This window comes from Megascapheus bottae, chromosome 7 (genome assembly GCF_031878675.1).
Source record: "Megascapheus bottae isolate mThoBot1 chromosome 7, mThoBot2.hap1, whole genome shotgun sequence".
Classification (NCBI taxonomy): Eukaryota; Metazoa; Chordata; class Mammalia; order Rodentia; family Geomyidae; genus Megascapheus; species Megascapheus bottae.
The window spans coordinates 34,874,077-34,893,089 of NC_143515.1; the positions used below are offsets into that span (position 1 = coordinate 34,874,077).

At 44.1% G+C, this 19,013-nt stretch overlaps 1 protein-coding gene across 1 annotated transcript in view; it reads right to left on the reverse strand.

The window, feature by feature from the left end:
* Vax2 (ventral anterior homeobox 2) overlaps positions 1-17,649 on the reverse strand; it is a 22,542-nt gene extending 4,893 nt beyond the window's left edge. The window contains exon 1 of the mRNA XM_090336130.1: positions 17,403-17,649. Within this exon, the coding sequence (XP_090192256.1) occupies positions 17,403-17,649 (247 nt within the window). The remainder of the gene's footprint in view (positions 1-17,402) is intronic.
* Between the last annotated feature and the right edge of the window lie 1,364 nt (positions 17,650-19,013).

Consider the following 19,013-nt stretch of genomic DNA (forward strand, 5'->3'; position numbering starts at 1 on the left):
CTTAATGAATAGCATTGCCAATAGTGAAAGGAGATTAACAGTGACTTGCCATGATAGATGAAAAGCACCAATGGAAAGCTAAGTAGTGGAAAGCAGCCCTGAGAGTATCAACACAACCTGTACAGCTGCAGGAATTCTAATATCCACCAGGGGGCGCAGAGTTGACCTTTACAATAAGATATAGGCTAACATTTTAGTCTTAAGATGACATTTCTGTAATACTTGCTTTAGGCCAGGAACTGTTTTTGTACTTTAACCTTCCCAATGTCTCAATAGAGTTGGAACTATGACATGAAAATCTCATTTTCCTGGTGAGAAAACATGAACACTGTCACACGGACAGTGTTCAACAAACTGAAAACACATGAATTTTACCATGTTTAGCACTATACACCTCTAATCTCAGCACTCGGGAGGCAGAGCCAGGGGATGTTGAGCTCAACATCAGCTTGGGTCTCACAAAATCAGGTACTGGCAATATAAAGCTCAATGGTAGAGAGTTTGCCCAGGTATGCCAAAAGCCCTGGGTCAAGGGGTGGAGGGGTGGGAAAAAACCCATCTCCTTTGAATTCATGAATATCCTCTTTGTATAACCCTTATTTTTTATTTTATAGGTTACAATAAAGAAGATTTTAGCTGGACACTGGTGGCTCACACCTGAAATCCTAGGTCCTCAGGAGCTGAGATCTAAGGATCATGGTTTGAAGCCAGACCAGTCAGGAAAGTCCATGGGATTCTTATCTTCAGTTAGCAATGAGGAAGCCAGAGGTAGAACTGTGGCTCCAAGCGGTAGAGCATTAGCCTCCAGCAACAACAAAAACAAACAAACAAAAAACTCAGTAACAACTCCAGACCCTGAGTTCAAACCCCATGTCCCACAAAAGAAAAAAGAAAGAAAGAAACATATCTTAGTTATGGATTAAAAAGAAAGGGATCTTTTGAATGGGTTCAGCCTCCTGCAATGTAGGTGAAAGAAGATAATGTGCTGCTTGCCAGACTGTCCTTGTGTCAGTTTTGCCCTCTAGTCTCCTGCCTCACAAACTGACTCTTGAAAGTTCCTGCCTATGCCAGTGGTTCCTCCATAATCTGACAGATTCCTCTTCCTGATGTCAGAAGTTCTCAAGCACCTTCATGTTTGCAGCCAACCTTAGGGAGAAGACCAGTCACCAGGAGGATCCCTTCCTCGGTCCTCCCACCCTCCAACCCAGCCTAAGTCCTCCCCTGACACCAGGCAGAGCTCAGCAAATGCACGTGGGTCTTGTTGGTCAATTATTGTAGGAGCCAAGTGCTTCTGGGGAACTCTTGGTCCATTGTTTGCTCATTCCAAAAACTATGGGGTAATTTTCATGATGAGTCCTGCCACTGTCAATTGTGAGACCAGACTGAGAACTTCTTTAAAATACCCAAGTGGCTCCATGTGCAGAGCCGCCAGCATAAGGAAAAGTGCCTGTCCGTGTGGGGTATGACCAGGAGGAGGGACTGTCAAATCTGATCCTGAAGACTTCATACCTTCTCCCTAAGATAGCCTCCTTGAGCCCACCCTTGAAGGACTTGAGTCTGAACAGCTGAGTACAAGGTCAAGGCAGATAGAAACTTACCTTTCCTCTTCCAAGCACAAGGTCAGCTTTCTCCCTCAGGCTCACTATCCAAGAAAGGCTTTCTCAGATTTGCCACATAGCTACAGCTTGGCAAATGTTTTACCATGGAGCTACATCCCGATTACATTCCATTTGTCTAATATCAAATTTCTGTACTCTTTTTTTTTTTTTTTGGCCAGTCCTGGGCTTGAGCTCAGGGCCTGAGCACTGTCCTTGGACTTTCTCAAGGCTAGAGCTCTACCACTTGAGGCTCAGCACCACTTCTGGCTTTTTTCTATGTATGTGGTACTGAGAAATCGAACCCGGGTCTTCGTGCATGCTAGACAAGCACTTTAACCACTAGGCCAAACTCCCAGCCCTCTATACTCTTATTAAACCTAGATTTTAATATTTTAAATGTAAACATTAAACTGCCACACAGATAAAGGGTGACACTGTCATCCAGGAAGCTACTCATAACCCGACCTATGAAATTGTAACTCCTTTCTACAACTTCCTAATCATAACAATAAGAATTTTAAAGTTATCCTTCATCACTAGCCATAAAGGCAAATTAGAGCTGCAATGAGAACCATCTATTAGGGATGGCCAAAATGAAGAATGCGAGAGGGAAAAAATGTAAAAAGTCAGTATGGCGGCTCACACCTATCATTCATTCAGTTCTTCAGCTCTGGTGGGTTGCCATGGTTTGGCACAGAGGGAGCTCTTCTGGGGTGACACAGTAATCCTGTATTTTGAGTGTAACAGTGGTCAGACGCATCTGTACACGTGAGAACACACCAGAGAGCTATATGCAAGGGAAAAAATGAGTGCAGAGAAAAGTGGGTGAAATCTGAAGAAGCCAGTTCTATGGTGCCACATCAGCTTCCAATTTTGCTGGTGTGCTCTAGATACGTAAGATGCTTGCAGTGGGAGACGCTGGGTTGGGCACTGGGGGTGTAAGACTTCTCTGTGCTATTTTTTTTTACAGTGTCTTCTATTTTATTATATTTTGAATTAGCTTTCATTTATAGAATGAGGGGGGTCTCACAGTGATTTTTCTATATACACACACAATGCACTTTTAATAAACTCACCCCCTTTACTATATTCATACTTCTCTCTCATCCCCTTTTCAAACATCATGGGTGGGGTTCATTATGCTCTCTTCATATACACGTCTGTGTCTCTCGGAACATCCTTCACGAATTTTTCTTTTTCTCTCCCCTCTGTTTTCATAACTTCTTGTAACTCTATAACTATTTTGAAATATAAAGTCAACAGCAGCAACATTGTCCCCTCAAAATACACAAATTCACTAATACAAGGAATTCACTACCATTTTCCTAAATGCCTGACCCTTCCACTTGCAGGCTGTGAGATGACTAAATGGTATGGTACAAACATTTGTCATTTCAAAAGTTGTGTGCTTATGTTAATGTTTATTAGAAAAAAATTAAACCCATGATTTTACATGCTTAGGATGAGGCTAAAGTGAGCATTTGTTTTTGAAATGCATTATGGTAAAATATCAATTAACTTAAATGGATTTGGGAGTGGTGCTCAAATGGCAGAACAGTGGTAGGCAACAGAATGAAGGGTCTGGTACTGGATACAAGTACACACCATGACCTATTTCAAGATAAAGGGACAAAAAAGACATGTGCTTTTTATCTAATTCATGTCACTGTAACCCTTCTGTACATCACCTTTATAATAACAAACAAAAATAAAGGGACAGCTGCAAATTAGACATGTGCAAGTCAATAAGTGGACTATAAATTATCCATTAGTGACCATAAATTATCTATTTGGAGTAACATGAAGAAAAATTATTTTCTCATACCATAAGTAACATATTTCAAGTGAACATTAAAGCAAATTATAGGGCATAAAGTAATGAAAGTATTACAAGAAAATGTAGGGAGATATTTTTGTAACCTCAGGTTTGTTAGGAGCTTTCTAAGCAAGACAGAAAACTGGCAGCCATAAAGGGGCATGAATAAATGCATCTAACCACGTTAAAGCTGCAAGCTTGTGTGAGGCAAGCACTGAGGCCAAAGAAAAAAAATGCAAGAAACACTGTGAAGGGTCAGGTGTTGGTGGCTCATTCATGCCTGTAATTCTAGCTACTTGGGAAGCTGAAATCTGAGGACTGTAGTTCAAAGCCAGCTCTGGCAGAAAAGACCATGAGACTCCTGTCTCTAATCTTAATCACCAGAAAACTGGAGTGGTGCTGTGGCTCAAAGTGGTAGAGCACTAGCCTTGAGCTGAAGAGCTCAGGGATGCACCCAGGTCCGGGGTTCAAGCCTCATGACTGACAAAACAAAATTTAAAAAAATACTGGGAAGAAAATATTTGTAAAATGATGTGAAGAAATGATATCTAGAATACACAAAGTGCAGTTCTAAATAAATGAATTTTTTTTACTATGTTTCCTTCCTCTCTTCTCCTCTCCTTGCCCCCACCCTCCTCTCCCTTACTCTCCCTTCTCTTCCCTCCTCTTCCCCTCTCCTCTTTCCTCCACTTCCCTTCTCCTCTCCTTCCCTCTCTCGCTCCCTTCTTTCCTCCTCTCCCTCTTTTCTTTTTGTGGTTCTTGGGGATCCAAGCCAGGGTGTCATATATGACAGGCAAACACTGTCAGCTCAATAAATAATATTTTATAAAGGAAAAACTGGGCAGAAGTGGCTTATGCCTGTAATCCTGGCTGAAGTCAGGAGGATGAAGCAGCTGGACACCCCAGGCAAAACAAGTTCCTGAGACCAAGCTTCCAGCAATAATGGCAAATGGTGGTGCTTTCCTGCCATCCTAGCTATGACAAGAAGCGTAAATGGGGGAATCTTGGTCTGGGCCAGTCCAGGCAAATATTGAGAACCTATTTTTTTTTAAATAACCAGAGCAACAAGGACTAGAGGGGTAGGTCAAGTTGTAAAGCACCTGTCTAGCAAGGGAAAAGCCCTGAATTCAAATTCCAGCAACAACAAGAAAGGAACAGCCTAGAAGAAAAAAAATACATAAGTAATTATCTGGGTCATTCACAGAAAAAAAAAAACTAAAAGATGGACATGGTTTTGTAGTAAACAGGATAATGTGAGGTTAAAAAGCAATTGAGCCGGGTATGGTGGTTCATATATGTATTCCTAGCCACTCAAGAGGCTGACATTTGAGGACCCTGGTTCAAAGGCAGCCCGGGCACTAAAATCTGTGAGATTCTTATCTCCAGTTAAGTACTAGAAGACTGGAAGTGGGGCTGTGGCTCAAGAGTTAGGGTGGTAACCTTGAGCTGAAGAGCTCAGGGACAGTGTCCAGACCGAGAGTTCAAGTCTCAAGACCAACCAAAAAGAAAAAGGGAAAAAGAAAAAAGAAAAAAGAAAAAAAAGTAATTGAAAGCCACTGTGACTGTGAGATAGCTAAGAAACCAATAGGTGATTAATAAAAGAATAAGGTACTTTAGAGACATCATCATCTCATATCTGTGTAGGACCATAAATATTAGTCTTTTTTGTTTGTTTGTTTTCTTTGGTCAGTTATGGGACTTGAACTCAAAACCTGTATGTTATCCTTAAGCTTTTATGCTCAAGGATAGCACAATACCACTTTGAGCCACAACTCCACTTCTGGTGGAGATAAAAGTCTTACTGCATTTCTTCCTGGTTTGTCTGAACTGTGATACTCAATTCTCAGCCTCCTGGGTAACTAGTATTTACAGGTATGAAGTTACAACCATTTAAGATTGCATTTATCTAGGGCTGGGGACATGGCTCAAATAGTAGAGCACGTGCTAGCAAGTACAAAGCTCTGAGTTCAAACTTCTGTACTACCCCTCGAAAAAGACTGCATTTATTAAAATGAAATGTGTGCATAACTAAGTGGGATTATAGGCATGAGCCACTGGCACCTGGCCAAGATGTATATAACTTGCTTCAGTGACTTTGTTTTAGGAACTATTTGCCCTAGATAAATGTAGACTCCCATGCTCCAAAGTATATATAACAATGATATTTGTTGTGATATGAACATATCCTCAATGATACACCCAAAGGAAATGGCTGGACGAATTAGGATACATTTGAACTACAAAGCATCTTAAAGAAATTAAAATGAATTGGAATGAGAAAATAATTTTATGAACTGGTATTAAGAAAATATCTTAGGAAAGTAGGGGCTCTGATGAATCACACCTATAATCCTTGTTATTCAGGAGGCTGCAATATGGGATCACAGTTTGAAGGCAGCCTGCACAAAAAAGTCTGTGAGGCATTTATTTTTTAATTAATCACACATTCACACATACCACCACCACCACCACCACCACACAAATAACTCATGAAATAATGTATAGTATTATACTTATTTGGTAAGTACCTGCTAGGTGTTAACTACCAGTTTTAGGGTCCGGGGATACAGAAATGAGCAAAATAATTTTGTTCTTAAAAGATCTCTTGTGAAGGAGAGATGCTGCTAATGAATTTAAAATAATTAATTTTAAATAAAAACTAGGGTTTTTTTTTGGTCAGTCCTGGGGCTTGAACTCAAGGCCTGAGCACTGTTCTTGGACTTTACTCAAGGCTAGAGCTCTACCACTTGAGCCACAGCACCACTTCCCTCTTTTTTTATGTATGTGGTACTGAGGAATTGAATCCTGGTCTTCGTGCATGCTAAGCATTCTACCACTAAGCCAAACTCCCGGCCCTAAAAACTAGTTTTATAATAAAAACTTTTATAACATCTTGAAATAAATAATACTTTGTAATAAAATTGTTTCCATAATAGAAATTACTTTTAGTAAAAAAAAAAAAATTAGAGCCAGGTAAGGTGAGAGTGAGTGCTGAGATTGTGCCTCAGTGTTTACTATAGCAGTATTCACCATAGCCAATGTATAAAATCAGCTCAGATGCTGCTCAGTGGAGGAATGGATTAAGAAAATGTGCTATATATTCAGAATGGAATTTTACTCATCCATAGAAAGAATAATATTGTGTCATTTGCAAATAAATTGAAGGTCCTGGAAAATTATGTTAAGTAAATCAGTCCTAGAGAGTCAAAGATTACGTCTTTTCTCTCACATGTGGAAAATGCAATTTATTTATAAGTGAATTATAAGTAAATACTTTAACTAGTGTGTAAGTGTACACAAAGGTATTATCTGAAAAATGATAGCTTCAGGAGAGAACTCCCAACAGTGTAATTCTCCAGAAAGGCTAAGTCAAAAAGATCAACAAAATAAACACCAGAAAATGGGTAGTTGAAAGGGGTGGGGTAAGTGAACAAAGAGAAGTGTGTGTGTATGGGGGGAGGGAGGGAGGAGAATGCAGTTAAAAAATTCAATGCAGGGGGCTGAGAGCATAGCCTAGTGGTAGAGTGCTCGCCTAGCATGCACGAAGCCCTGGGTTTGATTCCTCGGGATTGCACACACAGAAAAGGCCAGAAGTGGCACTGTGGCTCAAGTGGCAGAGCACTAGCCTTGAGCACAAAGTGTCCATGGACAGTGCCCAGACCCCGAGTTCAAGCCCCAAGACTGGCAAAAAAAAAAAAAGAATTCTATGCAGGACCCGGAACATGGCCTACTGGCCTAGTGGTAGAGTGCTTGCCTAGCATGCACAAAGCCCTGAGTTGGATTCCTCTATCCCACATACACAGAAAAAGCCAGAAGTGCTTCTATGACCCAAGTGCTAGCTTTGAGAAGGCCCAAGGACATTTCCTAGGCCTTGAGTTCAGTCCCTGGGACTGGCAAATTTTTTTTTTCAATGCACAACTTACAAAATTAAGGAAAGTGAGGGAACTGTAGAAGAGACAGGTTGGAAAGGAGGGGTCAGAATGTTGAAATTGATCAAGACATACTGCATTCATAAACTGCTTTGTTAAATGACAACTCCTTTGTGCAACTACTTAAAGATAATAAAATACGTAAAAGTCCTTGTAGATAATTCATTCTCCAGTTTATTGGTAAAATTAAAAGTGGAGAAATAGTTAAGAAAAATACTAAAGAATGAGGAGAGAATATTCCCATGGCCACATGGCAAAGAATATTTTAAATCTACAAAAATTGCAATGAGACAATGGTGGTATGAGAGTTATGAAATAAATCCATGTATCTAGGGCTTTGGGATGTTTTGTAAAGATAATATTCCAAATTAGTTGGTGCAAAGACTGGATTATTAAAGACATAGCTTTTGGAAAATTAGCTCATTAGTAATGTTTCTCATGCTGCATGTAAAAATGAACACAAGATAGACTAACCCCTAAGTGCAGAATAATAAATCTCTGAAAAATTATAGAAAAAATAAAGAGAAATAAAAGACAGATTTGAATATCTAGAAATAAAAGCATCTGCATCATGACAGAGGGTTAAAAGAAATGATAGATCAGTAGAAAGTATTCATAATAGATGTCTACTATAAGCAGCTTTGGCAGACCTGGGAACAAAGTCAAGTGGCTCAGGAGAAATGAACCATAGAAGAAAGACAGGTGGCAAATAAAAATGAAAATACACTAAAAGCTTAGAGTGAGTCAGAGAAATAAAAGTTAGGCCAGCAAAGAGATATATTCTTTTGAAATGTCATATTTTATCAGACTAAGACTATTGTGTAGCCAAGTTGAGGATAGTTAGATTTTCTCAAACTCTGTTAATATTCACATAATTTGATACAATTATATACTTTTGGAGGGCAATTTTACAATGACTAAATAAATAAAAATGGCACAGATGACTTGTCCCAGATATTTTATAGGGCATTCTATTGCAATACTATTCCTGGATTGAACCCAGGATCTTGTCTAGATCAGGCAAATGATCTATCACCAAGTTATCTCTGGCCTTCCCCTGAAATTTATGGAAATAAGGAGTGCGTGTGTGTGTGTGTGTGTGTGTGTGTGTGTGTGTGTCCACATACATGAATTCAACCAACTTCATACCTAAAGTACTCAGTTAAAAATGTATTTCTCCCTATTATCAAAATATTTTTCTCATCATTACATAAACAATGCAGTATAACAAATAATTACATACCCTTTACTTTGTATTATCAAAATATTTTTCTCATCATTACATAAACAATGCAGTATAACAAATAATTACATACCCTTTACTTTGTATCAAGTAATATAAATCATCTAGAGATGATTAAACGTATCCAGAGGATGTGTGAAGTTAGATGCAAACACTGTCTTTTCATATAAGGGACTGAAACATCTGAGAATGTGTGTGTATGGGGGAAGGGGAGGGGGTTGATCCAGACACAGAGGGACTTGTGTATGTGTGTGGGGGGGAGGGGGTATTCTTACTTTGAATAGATAAAAAATTTTAAATCAAGAACTAAAATCTAGAGCATAGAAAATAAATCAGTGACTACACATGATTTTTTTTCATTTAAATTTTTTGAGGGAATCTCACAAAGTTTAAATAATAATTAAAAAAAGTACTGGGGATATTTGCAACACATGTCACAAAAAACAGTTCATTTCCTAAGTTTATAAACAGTGTTTTAAATTGTAAGACAACTATAAGCAATACAATAGAATAATGGCTAAGTATAAATAATTCACAGAAGATGAAATTAAAATGGAAAAATATATTAAAACATACTTTTCTCAATAGTAATTGAAAACTGCTTTTTCTTATTTGAAAAGATTTTATCCTACAAGTTAAGGGTATATTCTGGGTTAAAAGGATCTATTTTCATATGTACATATGTGTGTATATGTATATTTTCATTGCCAGAAATAGAGATAAGTAGTTTTAGCATAAAATGTAGAATCATGTATAATAACTTTAAGTGTATGTACTCAGGAACAATCTTGTTTCTTTGGTGCTGCCACAGTTTAAAGTACATCACATGAATTGTATTATTGTATCATAAAAGATTACCTTAAGAAATTTAACTACAATGCTATTATCACAACAAAACTAATGTTTCTTTCATGCAATAAAATGTCCCACCTGTTTTTACATTTTCCAACTTGCCTGTGAGACCTATGTTTAAACTATTTGTTCAACATAGGATGCAAATAGCGCCAACCTAACTCTGTCCACTATTAGAAGATAGTTAAATACATAGTATAGTATCTAGGTAGAGCAATATTGTGTTACTGTCCAAAAGAAACAAGTAGATGTTGATTTCCACACACTATTTATTAAATGGGGGAAAAGTATGTGGAGAAATAAGCATTTTTCTGGTATTGCTGGAAGCAGTGTAAATTGCTATCATTAGATGGAATGCAATTTGGCATTATGTTCCAAATGATAAAAACAGATGCCCTTTGACCCAGTAACCCACTTTTTAAGAATTCTTTGACAGATATACCCACTCATTTGGAAATAACCAAGGAAAAAAATTTATTTACTGCAGCATTACATATAACAGTAGCAGACTTATTCATAAAAGCTATATGTTCACCAACAGGGCACCTCCTTATAAATACCATGTTTCATCCAACCCCCAAAGAGGGAATAGTATGCATCTGTAAAACAAAAACAAGTTCTTTCTATTCCAAGATATAATGTGAGAGAGAGAAAAAAGTAACATAGCTCCACTAATTTACAAACGCAAAAAAAAAAATACGGAAGCGCATTTTAGAAAACAATAAAAATGGCTATCTTTCAACCGGCAGGGAGGGAACTGGGGGATGGGACAGGGATAGAAGTTTTTTCACTTTGTACTTAAAAACAAGTTTTGATATGTGTATGAAAAAATGGACGAATTAATGATTTATTTTACAATTAAGCGAACATAAAATTAAAACTGTGCGCATTAAACCCTTTTAAAGAAATGGAGCAGTTACACCGCTAAAAATTTATTTGACTGTAACATTCAAAATAGACACAAAACCTTTTCTTTGCTTCGGGAGTTCATTTCACAGTGCCTAGGCTTAAAAAGCAAAGCAAGGAAAGCAAGACACAACCAGAAGGTCCTTTCTTTAGGGGAATTAGATTTGTCCCAACCACTATGGTTGATTACAATCGAAAGAGACAGAATGAACTGCTTCACCTGAAAAGAAGTCCAAGGCAGATTTAAAAGAAAACATTTTAAAGAGAAGTCGCAAGCAGCCCGAGTAATGCAGCTCGGCGCCGCGCCTGTTTGTAGATTGGGGATGGGAAAATGGCCTAAACGGCCTATCAAGACACCGGGAACGGTGGCTTATTTCGGGGAGTCTGCGACTTCTTCCGGTTTCGTCTGGAATACACCTTACTTACTGAATTTTACTCATCTATTTACAGGTGGACGTCCAGGGGCTGGATCTCCTGGGGTGTGCTTCTCCCCAGCCCGGCGGGGCGGACTCGGGGCGCAGCCAGCGCGCGCCTCGAAAGCGACGGGAACGGAACGCAGAGCCAGCCAGCGCCTTCCACCGCCCCGATTTCCCTAACGCCAGCCTCTGGCTGCAGGACGGCGACTCCGGGGAAGCGGAGGCTGGCTTTAACCCGCGGTTCTTTCAATTCAGGCTAGTTTTGCTAACATCCAGCAGCCGGCCCTGGCTCTGCGTCCCGCGAGCTCCAGCCGCGTGGCCTCCAATCTGTCTTCCTTGGAGATCTGACTACTGTGAACCAACATTAAATGAAAAACATTTCAGCTGGAGGCGTCTCTCAGCGGTAGAGCGCCTGCCTGGAAAGTAGAAGGCCTCCCTTCCAAAATCCCATACCTCCAAACATATTTTTGAAGAGAAATTTGGAAGTTGTGGTTCAAGTGGTTTAAGTGGTAGAGCACGAACCTCGAAGGGGGTAAAAAAGAAAAAAAAAAAAGCTAAAGACAGTGCCAAGCCTCTGAGTTCAAGCACCAGTATTGGCACCAAAAACATTTAAATAAATACATACAATTTTGAGGGTAATTTAAGTTTATGCACATGTATGAGAACAGAACAATAAATCTGTTGAAATTGGCTTCAGACGTGACAAAAGGGGAGCCGTGAAAGCGACAGGTGACATTGATCTGGGTACATGGTACCTATTTGAGGAAATATCACCGTGAAATCCCTTTGCGCAAGTAATATATGCCACTAAAATGGAAAACCAAAATAAAAATAACCGTTATAATCATTTTTAAGGGTTAAGGTTTTTCCGAGTTTTTCACTGGTTCCCAAAGTTGCAGGTTGCACAAACCGCATTCAAAAACTAAGGTATTATCAACTTTGTATTTTAAAAACGATATCGTGTGCTTCCACGACTACCGGTTCACATATTTTTAAATTGTGATGTTAAAGAAAGCAATCTCAGAACATACCTTCTGGGAGTGGGGGCCAATTTCCTGCGTCGGATCTAGAGAAATGTTCGGACAGTTTTGCCTCCTTTCATGTATTTGCTAAATTAAAAAAAAAAATCTGAGTGCCTCCTCTGCGGGAAGGGCACATCTGTGTGGAGGAAGCACAGGGTGCCCGCCCCACGCTCCCACTTGGTTCCTCTCGTGGCCTGCAGGGAATCTGGCTCCGGCAGGCTTGGTGAGAACTGGGGGCTCTCCCCAGCCTTCCTGCCGGAACGTCTGCAATCAACCCGACACACTCGAGAAACACCCTTAGGATTTCGGAGGAAAATCATAAAATGAGAGAAGCTAGGCCTTCAGAGACGTGGGTATGGCCTCTGATCTCTGCAGGCACCTAATTGGGGGGGGGGCTTAGGACGCCCTTTTCATCCCAGCCTGCAATCTTTTTAAAATATATTTTTATTGTAATTAATAAAAGGGTTACATTATATTCACCAGATAGAAGGTGCATTACTTCACAGACACCTATACCCTTTCTCATGTCTTGGTCTCCATTTCCCTTTCCCCACCCCCGCCCCTCATCTTGTTTTCACCCCTTCCCTACCCAACTTCAAATAACCAAATACGCATATATACAATATATCAGATAACTAGGTGAAATACTGTAACAATATGAGATAACCAAGGGGCAGCAAAAAAGATGAGAGATAACATAGGACATTAAGGACAACAATCACTCATTATATGGCTTTTGTTTCTATATCCTGGAGGTCCTTTCATTTAGCGTTACTCCATACCAGCATGCAGTCTTAACTGAGTGCACCCTCTACTGACTTTAAGGCCAGATTCCCGCCAGCTACCTCTCCACAGTGGCCCAGGCTACTGTGACACACAGGAAGCTCTTGGGAGAGGCCAGCCATCCTCACAGCAGTGGGTAATAACCTGCCTAGCTCCCCATGGGTCTCGGGGACCCCAATCGGTTTCCACTGTCTCTTTGTGCCCCATCGAATTTCTTAAACTGGGATACAGACCCTGGCAAATACACAAAGAGAATTGACCACCTACTCTCTGGGGATGACTCAGTTCAATAGTTATTTTCTATTAAATAAAAAGGAATTCGAAGGCAAAATTTAGATGGTCTTTTCGTTGAAATAGAATCAAATAAAATTATTCAACAAGGGGAAAGTTTGGAATAGGGAGGAAATGGCACCTCTTGGGGCTACATGACCTTTTCTCCCCTCTTCCCCCAAATTGTGCAAAGACCAAAGACTAGAATCTGCTGCGGGAGGTGGCTGGGATGCAGGTCGGAGGAACTCCTTTCTGTTCCCTATTTCCTGTTACCCACTCACTACCCCCGATTTGGAAGGGTCTGTCTTCTACATGCACACCTTTCAGAGTCACCTTGATAGCGGTGGAGGTGTGTGTTGTCAGAGTGGACCGAAGGGGCAGGAATAGTAAGAAAGGAAAGAGCCATTTCGGGGCTTTCTCTACATGGCTTCTTGAAAGCCTAGGTAGAGAAGACACCAGTCTGACTGGGATTTGCTGTGGTTTGTGTGGAGGCAGGGAGGGTAAGAGGGGTGGTAAATAACTGAAGGTGAAAATAAAGACCCCAATGAGTGTGGATCTCCTGCTAAAACAGGAGCAACAAAAGGAAAAATATACCATAGAACAAACCCACCAGAAGAAAATAAAAAAGAAACACATAATGTCCAAGAACACTGGAATTAGCACCCCTACTCCTACCCCCTAAAATAGAGCCAGGTATGGTGGGGCATGCCTGTAAATTCAGCCTTGGAGAAGTTTAGGTAGGTAGGAGCATAGCAAGGTGCCTTGACTGAAACAAACAAACAACCCCCCCCAAAAAAAAAAACCCAAACAACAAACCCCTACTAACAACAAAACCAACTGTAATATTCTTGAAGTGTGGTCCCTGAGGAGCCATGAAGGAGTTGAGGACTGACCTGACTGGTGGCTCTATTGGTAGATTTGTAGGGACCAGAGTCAGACTGCCCATCTTTGTTGCCTCCTCTGCCAAGGTAGGCCTGTGGCCTGGACAATTTTCTCTAGGCCCAGTTGCTGGCTGGAACTCAGACACAAGGCGGCGGAGCTGAGCCCAGACCATACTGCTGGAGGTGAAGGGTGGGGGCATTGATTCCTGCAGTTAGTTCCCAGCCAGAGCCTCTGAAGTCCTGGCCCCCTGAGTGGCAGTGCTATTGCAGTGTCTGTTAGGAGGTAGGCTCTGAGGATTGCCCTCTATTGTGCTGTGTTTGTACACACAGAAACAGGAGTCCCACTGATTGCGGATTCTCCTGAGAGAGCATCCAGACACCACTAAGGCCAATTCCCAGTTTCTCCTGACACCCCTTGGCAGTAGTTTCCCAGCCCACACCAGAGGCTGGGGCTTCAACCCCAAACTCTGGGACTGCCCCATTCCCTGATAAGAGTGTATATTTTTTTTGTTGGTGAATGAATGAGTTACTTCTCCCAAGGATCCTGCCATTATCCATCCTCCTCTTCCAGACTGAGGGATGCCAATGGTGTGTATTGAATGGATCTTTGAGACCCGAAGCAGAGTGGCCAGCTCTAAAGGGGTAGTTTTGAGGAAAGCAGGTACTGTACCCATGCAATGTCCCCAGGGAGACACATAAAAATACTGTTGAAGTCACATCTGGCTTAATTTGAGAAGCACGTAGGCATATCTGAGTGAGCACATGGGATGCCAGCATGGATTGGAAGGTAATAGGGGTTTTGAGCTACACTTTTCCTGGGTCTTCTGCCAGCTGGAATTCTAGCTCCACCAAAATGGCCTTGCTGCAATGTTAAGAAGTTAGCCATGGCTTGTACTGCCAATTTTTTCCCCCCAGTTGACTCCTGATCATGGTTATCCTACTCTTACCATTATAAGACAAAAAGATCCTTCTGTCTCTACTCCTTCATAACCAGGGTGTGGGGCTGGCTAAGATGCACTGAGGCTTGGGAGGAAACCTCACCTTGTCAGATGTGAGCAGGGGTGTGCTGTTAAGCATTTACATGCCATCTTAGTGGCCTTGCTCCTGCAATATGAAACAGCTTCCATTTTGAAGCAGACTGAACAGAACATTCAGCTGAGCAGAGTCAGCCTGAGAATTAACTCATTGGCCAAGGAGGGTTCACCACCCAAGCAGGGGCTAGGGAGGGCCGCACCCTGTTGCCTGCACAGTGGCACTGATTCTCCTTTATCACCAGCAGGTTCTTGATCACCATGCTTCTCACTTTCCAGTGTCACCCTGTTACATGCGTGTGTACATGGAGTGGGGGTGAGTGGGGAGTGACGTTGGACCATTAAAGCCCATTGCTCTACCTGCTAGAAGTGTTTCCTGGGCCACTGGCTCCTTCTACTACTAATGAATATTTATGAGATCCTGTTGGGTGCTTCTTCCATTTTCCAGCAACACTTCTGATCCTTAGTATAGATGGGGGGGACTACCCCAACAAGCATCCAAGACTGAAAAGGCAAATTCTACTGTTCTACATCTTAATGGTTTTCTCCCAAAACACTTTGGGAGATTATGTCCTCAGAGGTCCAAGGCAAAATGTACGTTGGGACTGTGAGAGGGCCATGGCTTGGCAGGCTGTTTGTTGTCAGTTTTCAGACCTCTTCAGTCTCCACTTTGAACATGGTGGGCTGTGGGTGATTGACACAGGTGACCCTGACCAAGAGGGATTAGTGGTAAATGACATCCTGGGCATTTCAGGCCTATAACCACCTCCTTGTCATTAAATGGGGAAGGGCAGAGGGATTTATGAAGGCTCTATCCCCCCCCCCCAATTCTCTTAGGTGCATAAATATACCCATTGTGCTTTACAGATAACATTTCCCTTATATTTTACAAATGCGTTGACTTTATTGTGAAGCATGTCCATTTATAAAAGCTCACCCCTAAGGATATAAACAGGCTTCCTTCCTTGGGTGGGAGAACATCTTTGCCTGGCTTGTGAAACCCCACCCTATAGGGTGAAAGCTCATTCCCACTATCAATGTGTCTGCCCCTGGAGAACGTTGCATGGATGCTGTATGTATTCCTTCTATTCAAAAGTTAAGAGAATGGAGGAGGAAGGAGGTGGGCTCAGAACCTACAACTGTCTTAGTAGAAGGCAATGCCTACCCCAAAATGGAGTGCACCCCTGGATGATCCGGCACGGCCAGAGGCTTGAAGCTTTCCTCCCTGAAACCAAACTGTATTCTAGAGCAGCTCATCATTGATAATGTGGAATTGAATTTAATTCCAGGCGCCCAACAGATCCACACAATAGCTGGATTTCCTGGTGGCCTTAACTCAAGATTGAGCCCAGAATGATGGTGACCCTTCAATCTCAGGTCTTCACTTCTGGTGTCAGGAGTCCTTCTCCCAGGCCAGCCTCCCCGACCTCCCCTCGGTTCCTCGCTTTCCTGCTGGCTGTTTCCCTGCTCTGCCTGTCTCCAATCCTGAGTAACTCTCAGAAGCTTCGGGGAGCTGCACTATCACCACCATGGTATTCTAGAGCTCATATTAGAGAAACTCGGGATCCCTGGGCATAAGATGAAGAAATAGGGTCTGGCCGGTCGCGCCTAGAGGCCAGTGGATTCCAGGATGGGCGTATTGAGAGAAGAGGCTGGAAAGAGGTAGGGAGGGGAAGACGGCCGGCCGCGGAGGCTGGCTGTAGAAGGAGCCCAGGCGAGCCAACACAAGGTCTGGGATGGGGAGAGGCATTGCAGACTTATTGCTGTAGCCGCAGCCTGAGAAAGAGGTGAGTGTAGGATCCTTGATATTCCTTTTTCCCTTTCACATAGCTCAGAAGGCCCAGCTCTAATAAAAGTGAAGAGCAGAAAATCTGCTCGGGGGTCCTGGAAGCCCCTGCCTCGGTGAGGTGAGGTGTTTGCTTGCAGAGAGTGCTGGGAAGGAGACTCAGGCACGGAGAAATGGCGGGACACGAGAAGAGAGAGAAGAGTAAGGGAGAAAGTGAAGAATGCCAAAGAACAGGCCGGGAGAAGGAAGCTGGGCCAGCTGGGCCCAGGCCCCGCGAGGAAGTGGAAGCCGGAGCAGTGAAGCCCAGGCCGGGGGGTGTGGGGGGGTGCTCAGAAGCCTGCCACCTGCTAGGACCCTCAACCCAGAACGCCCCGGGTAGGTGCCGGTTGCTGGGGGTGGAGAATAGGCTGGGGTGGGGGCGAGGGAGCGCTGGGGCCTCCTTCAGCTCGCACCCACTCCGTTCCCTCCACATCCTGGTCTCTCCGGGGCGCGCTGGACACTTTTTCTCTGTCCTTTTCCTAGGAGACGCGGGACAGCGACCCAGCCCTCAGCATTCTGCTTCTAGAACTCATTTCTGTCGTTATCGTCGTACCCAGCAGATGGGCCTAGGGAGCGGGGGTGCGCGCCCGGAGGATGAGAACTGGAAGGTGGAGAGACGGAGGCTTCTCGCATTCGCTGCTTTGTCCCCTGCGCTCAGCTCAGCGTGTAGCACACAATAGGCATTCAAAAATAATATCTGTCGAGCGAACGGCTGAATGGTGAGGGAAGGAATATATGAATCGAAAGGCGATGGCTGCGGGAAGGTCGGAAGCCCCAGGTTGGATAAAGTGAGGGCCTAAGAGAACCAGAAACGCCGGCTGTTCCCTTACCTCGTACCAGGATGCGGCGGCAGTGGTCTGCCTCGCCGGGCCCGGGCTGCCCATCACTGTCCGCCCCGCTTTCCCTGGAACCCGCGGGGCTGGAGGCTGAGGTCCTGGCAACCTCCCTTGGGCTTTGGCCACTCGCGTCACCTCGAAATTCTTCCGTTTCTCGGTGATCCCCGGCGCGTCCACGGCTGCATCCAGACTCCGCCCGGCGCGCCGAGCCGCGGTCGCGTTCGGCGCCCCCATCGCCCATGCCGGCCGCCACTGCCGCGCTCCCGCAGCCCGGCGGGCCTAGCTTGGCCAAGCAGGCTGCTCCCCGCCCCTCGTAGCCCCCCCACCCCTCTCCCCTGCGTCCCCGCTCCACCCAGATGCTCCGCCCCTCCCTGCTGATTGGGCAGGAGTCAGGGAGCCGGGCCTGTGGCGCACTGTAGCGAGGCGCCGGGCTGGAGAGGAGGAAGGTGAAGAGGAGGGAGAGGGGGCGGTGTCCCCACTTCACCCTCAGTCCGGCTCCACCCAGTGCCTGGCTGAGGGAGGCTGGAGCCACACACACACACACACACACACACTCTTAAAGTTTGTCAACCTCCCCTCCCTCTCCTCATCTCCTTGGCCAACTCTGCTGTCTGCGGCTTCCTCGGTCCCGGGGGAAGTTCAGCTGAGCCCCACCTCCCCCACTACAGCCCGGTCGACACCGAATGTGCCAGAGGAAGGCGACCCCGCGGAGGTCGAGGGAAGAACTTGAGGTTGGCCACCCACGAGCGTTTCGCGGATTGACTGGATGGAGACAAGGGTACGGGGCTGGGGTTCAGTGAGCCACGCAAACCCACACCACACTCTTGAATACAGAACTTAGGCCTCTCCCTAGCCTCCAGGGAAAGCCTCTTACTCCCGGCAGTGAATGAGCTTGGTAGAATGAGACTTGGAGACCCAGGAAGGGTGCCGTGTGTGGGTGAAAATGGGGTGCGGAAATTGAGAAGCAGACAGACAGCGGGGTCCAGAAGTCCATCCGGAAGCCAAGATCTCAGCCGGGAGCAAACGTCCGACTCTGGGAACAGTTCTGAAGGCACCCAGAGACAGAAACAGAGACCGAGCAATTCTCTGAGTTTTCTCTCGCGGAACTCCCGGGTAAACGGATTCCGCCTTCTCTAACCGACTGCGCTCAGGCCGGGGTGGTGGTGGTGGTGGACGGCTGGAAGTAGGGGAGGGTCAGGCGGTGGACGTTGAGTGGATGTCTGGGTCCAGAACTCTGCTCTCTGAGGAGTGCGCAGAAGGCAGCACGCGCACGTTCTGGAGAATCTAGTCAGGTGGTGCCAGGGCTGATAGCCTTTCCTTTTATTATGGTTTAAGGAGGCATGGAAGAAGGATTGAGACTGAAAGTACAGAGAGGGCTGAAGTGCTGTAATCCCAGGAGTTCCCTCCCTGCACTGACCTGGGGGATGAGGTAGGTGTCAGAGAGGATAATTTAGGCAGTCCAAGGATCTGGTGAAGTGGTTCTGGGAGCAGAAGGCTATCGATATGCCGTTATAAAAGTCTGTGGCATGATTATGCCCCCTAAGAGTGAGCAGGTATGTGCGTGTGAAGATAGTGTGAAGATATCTGAGCATTTTAGCCTGTGTC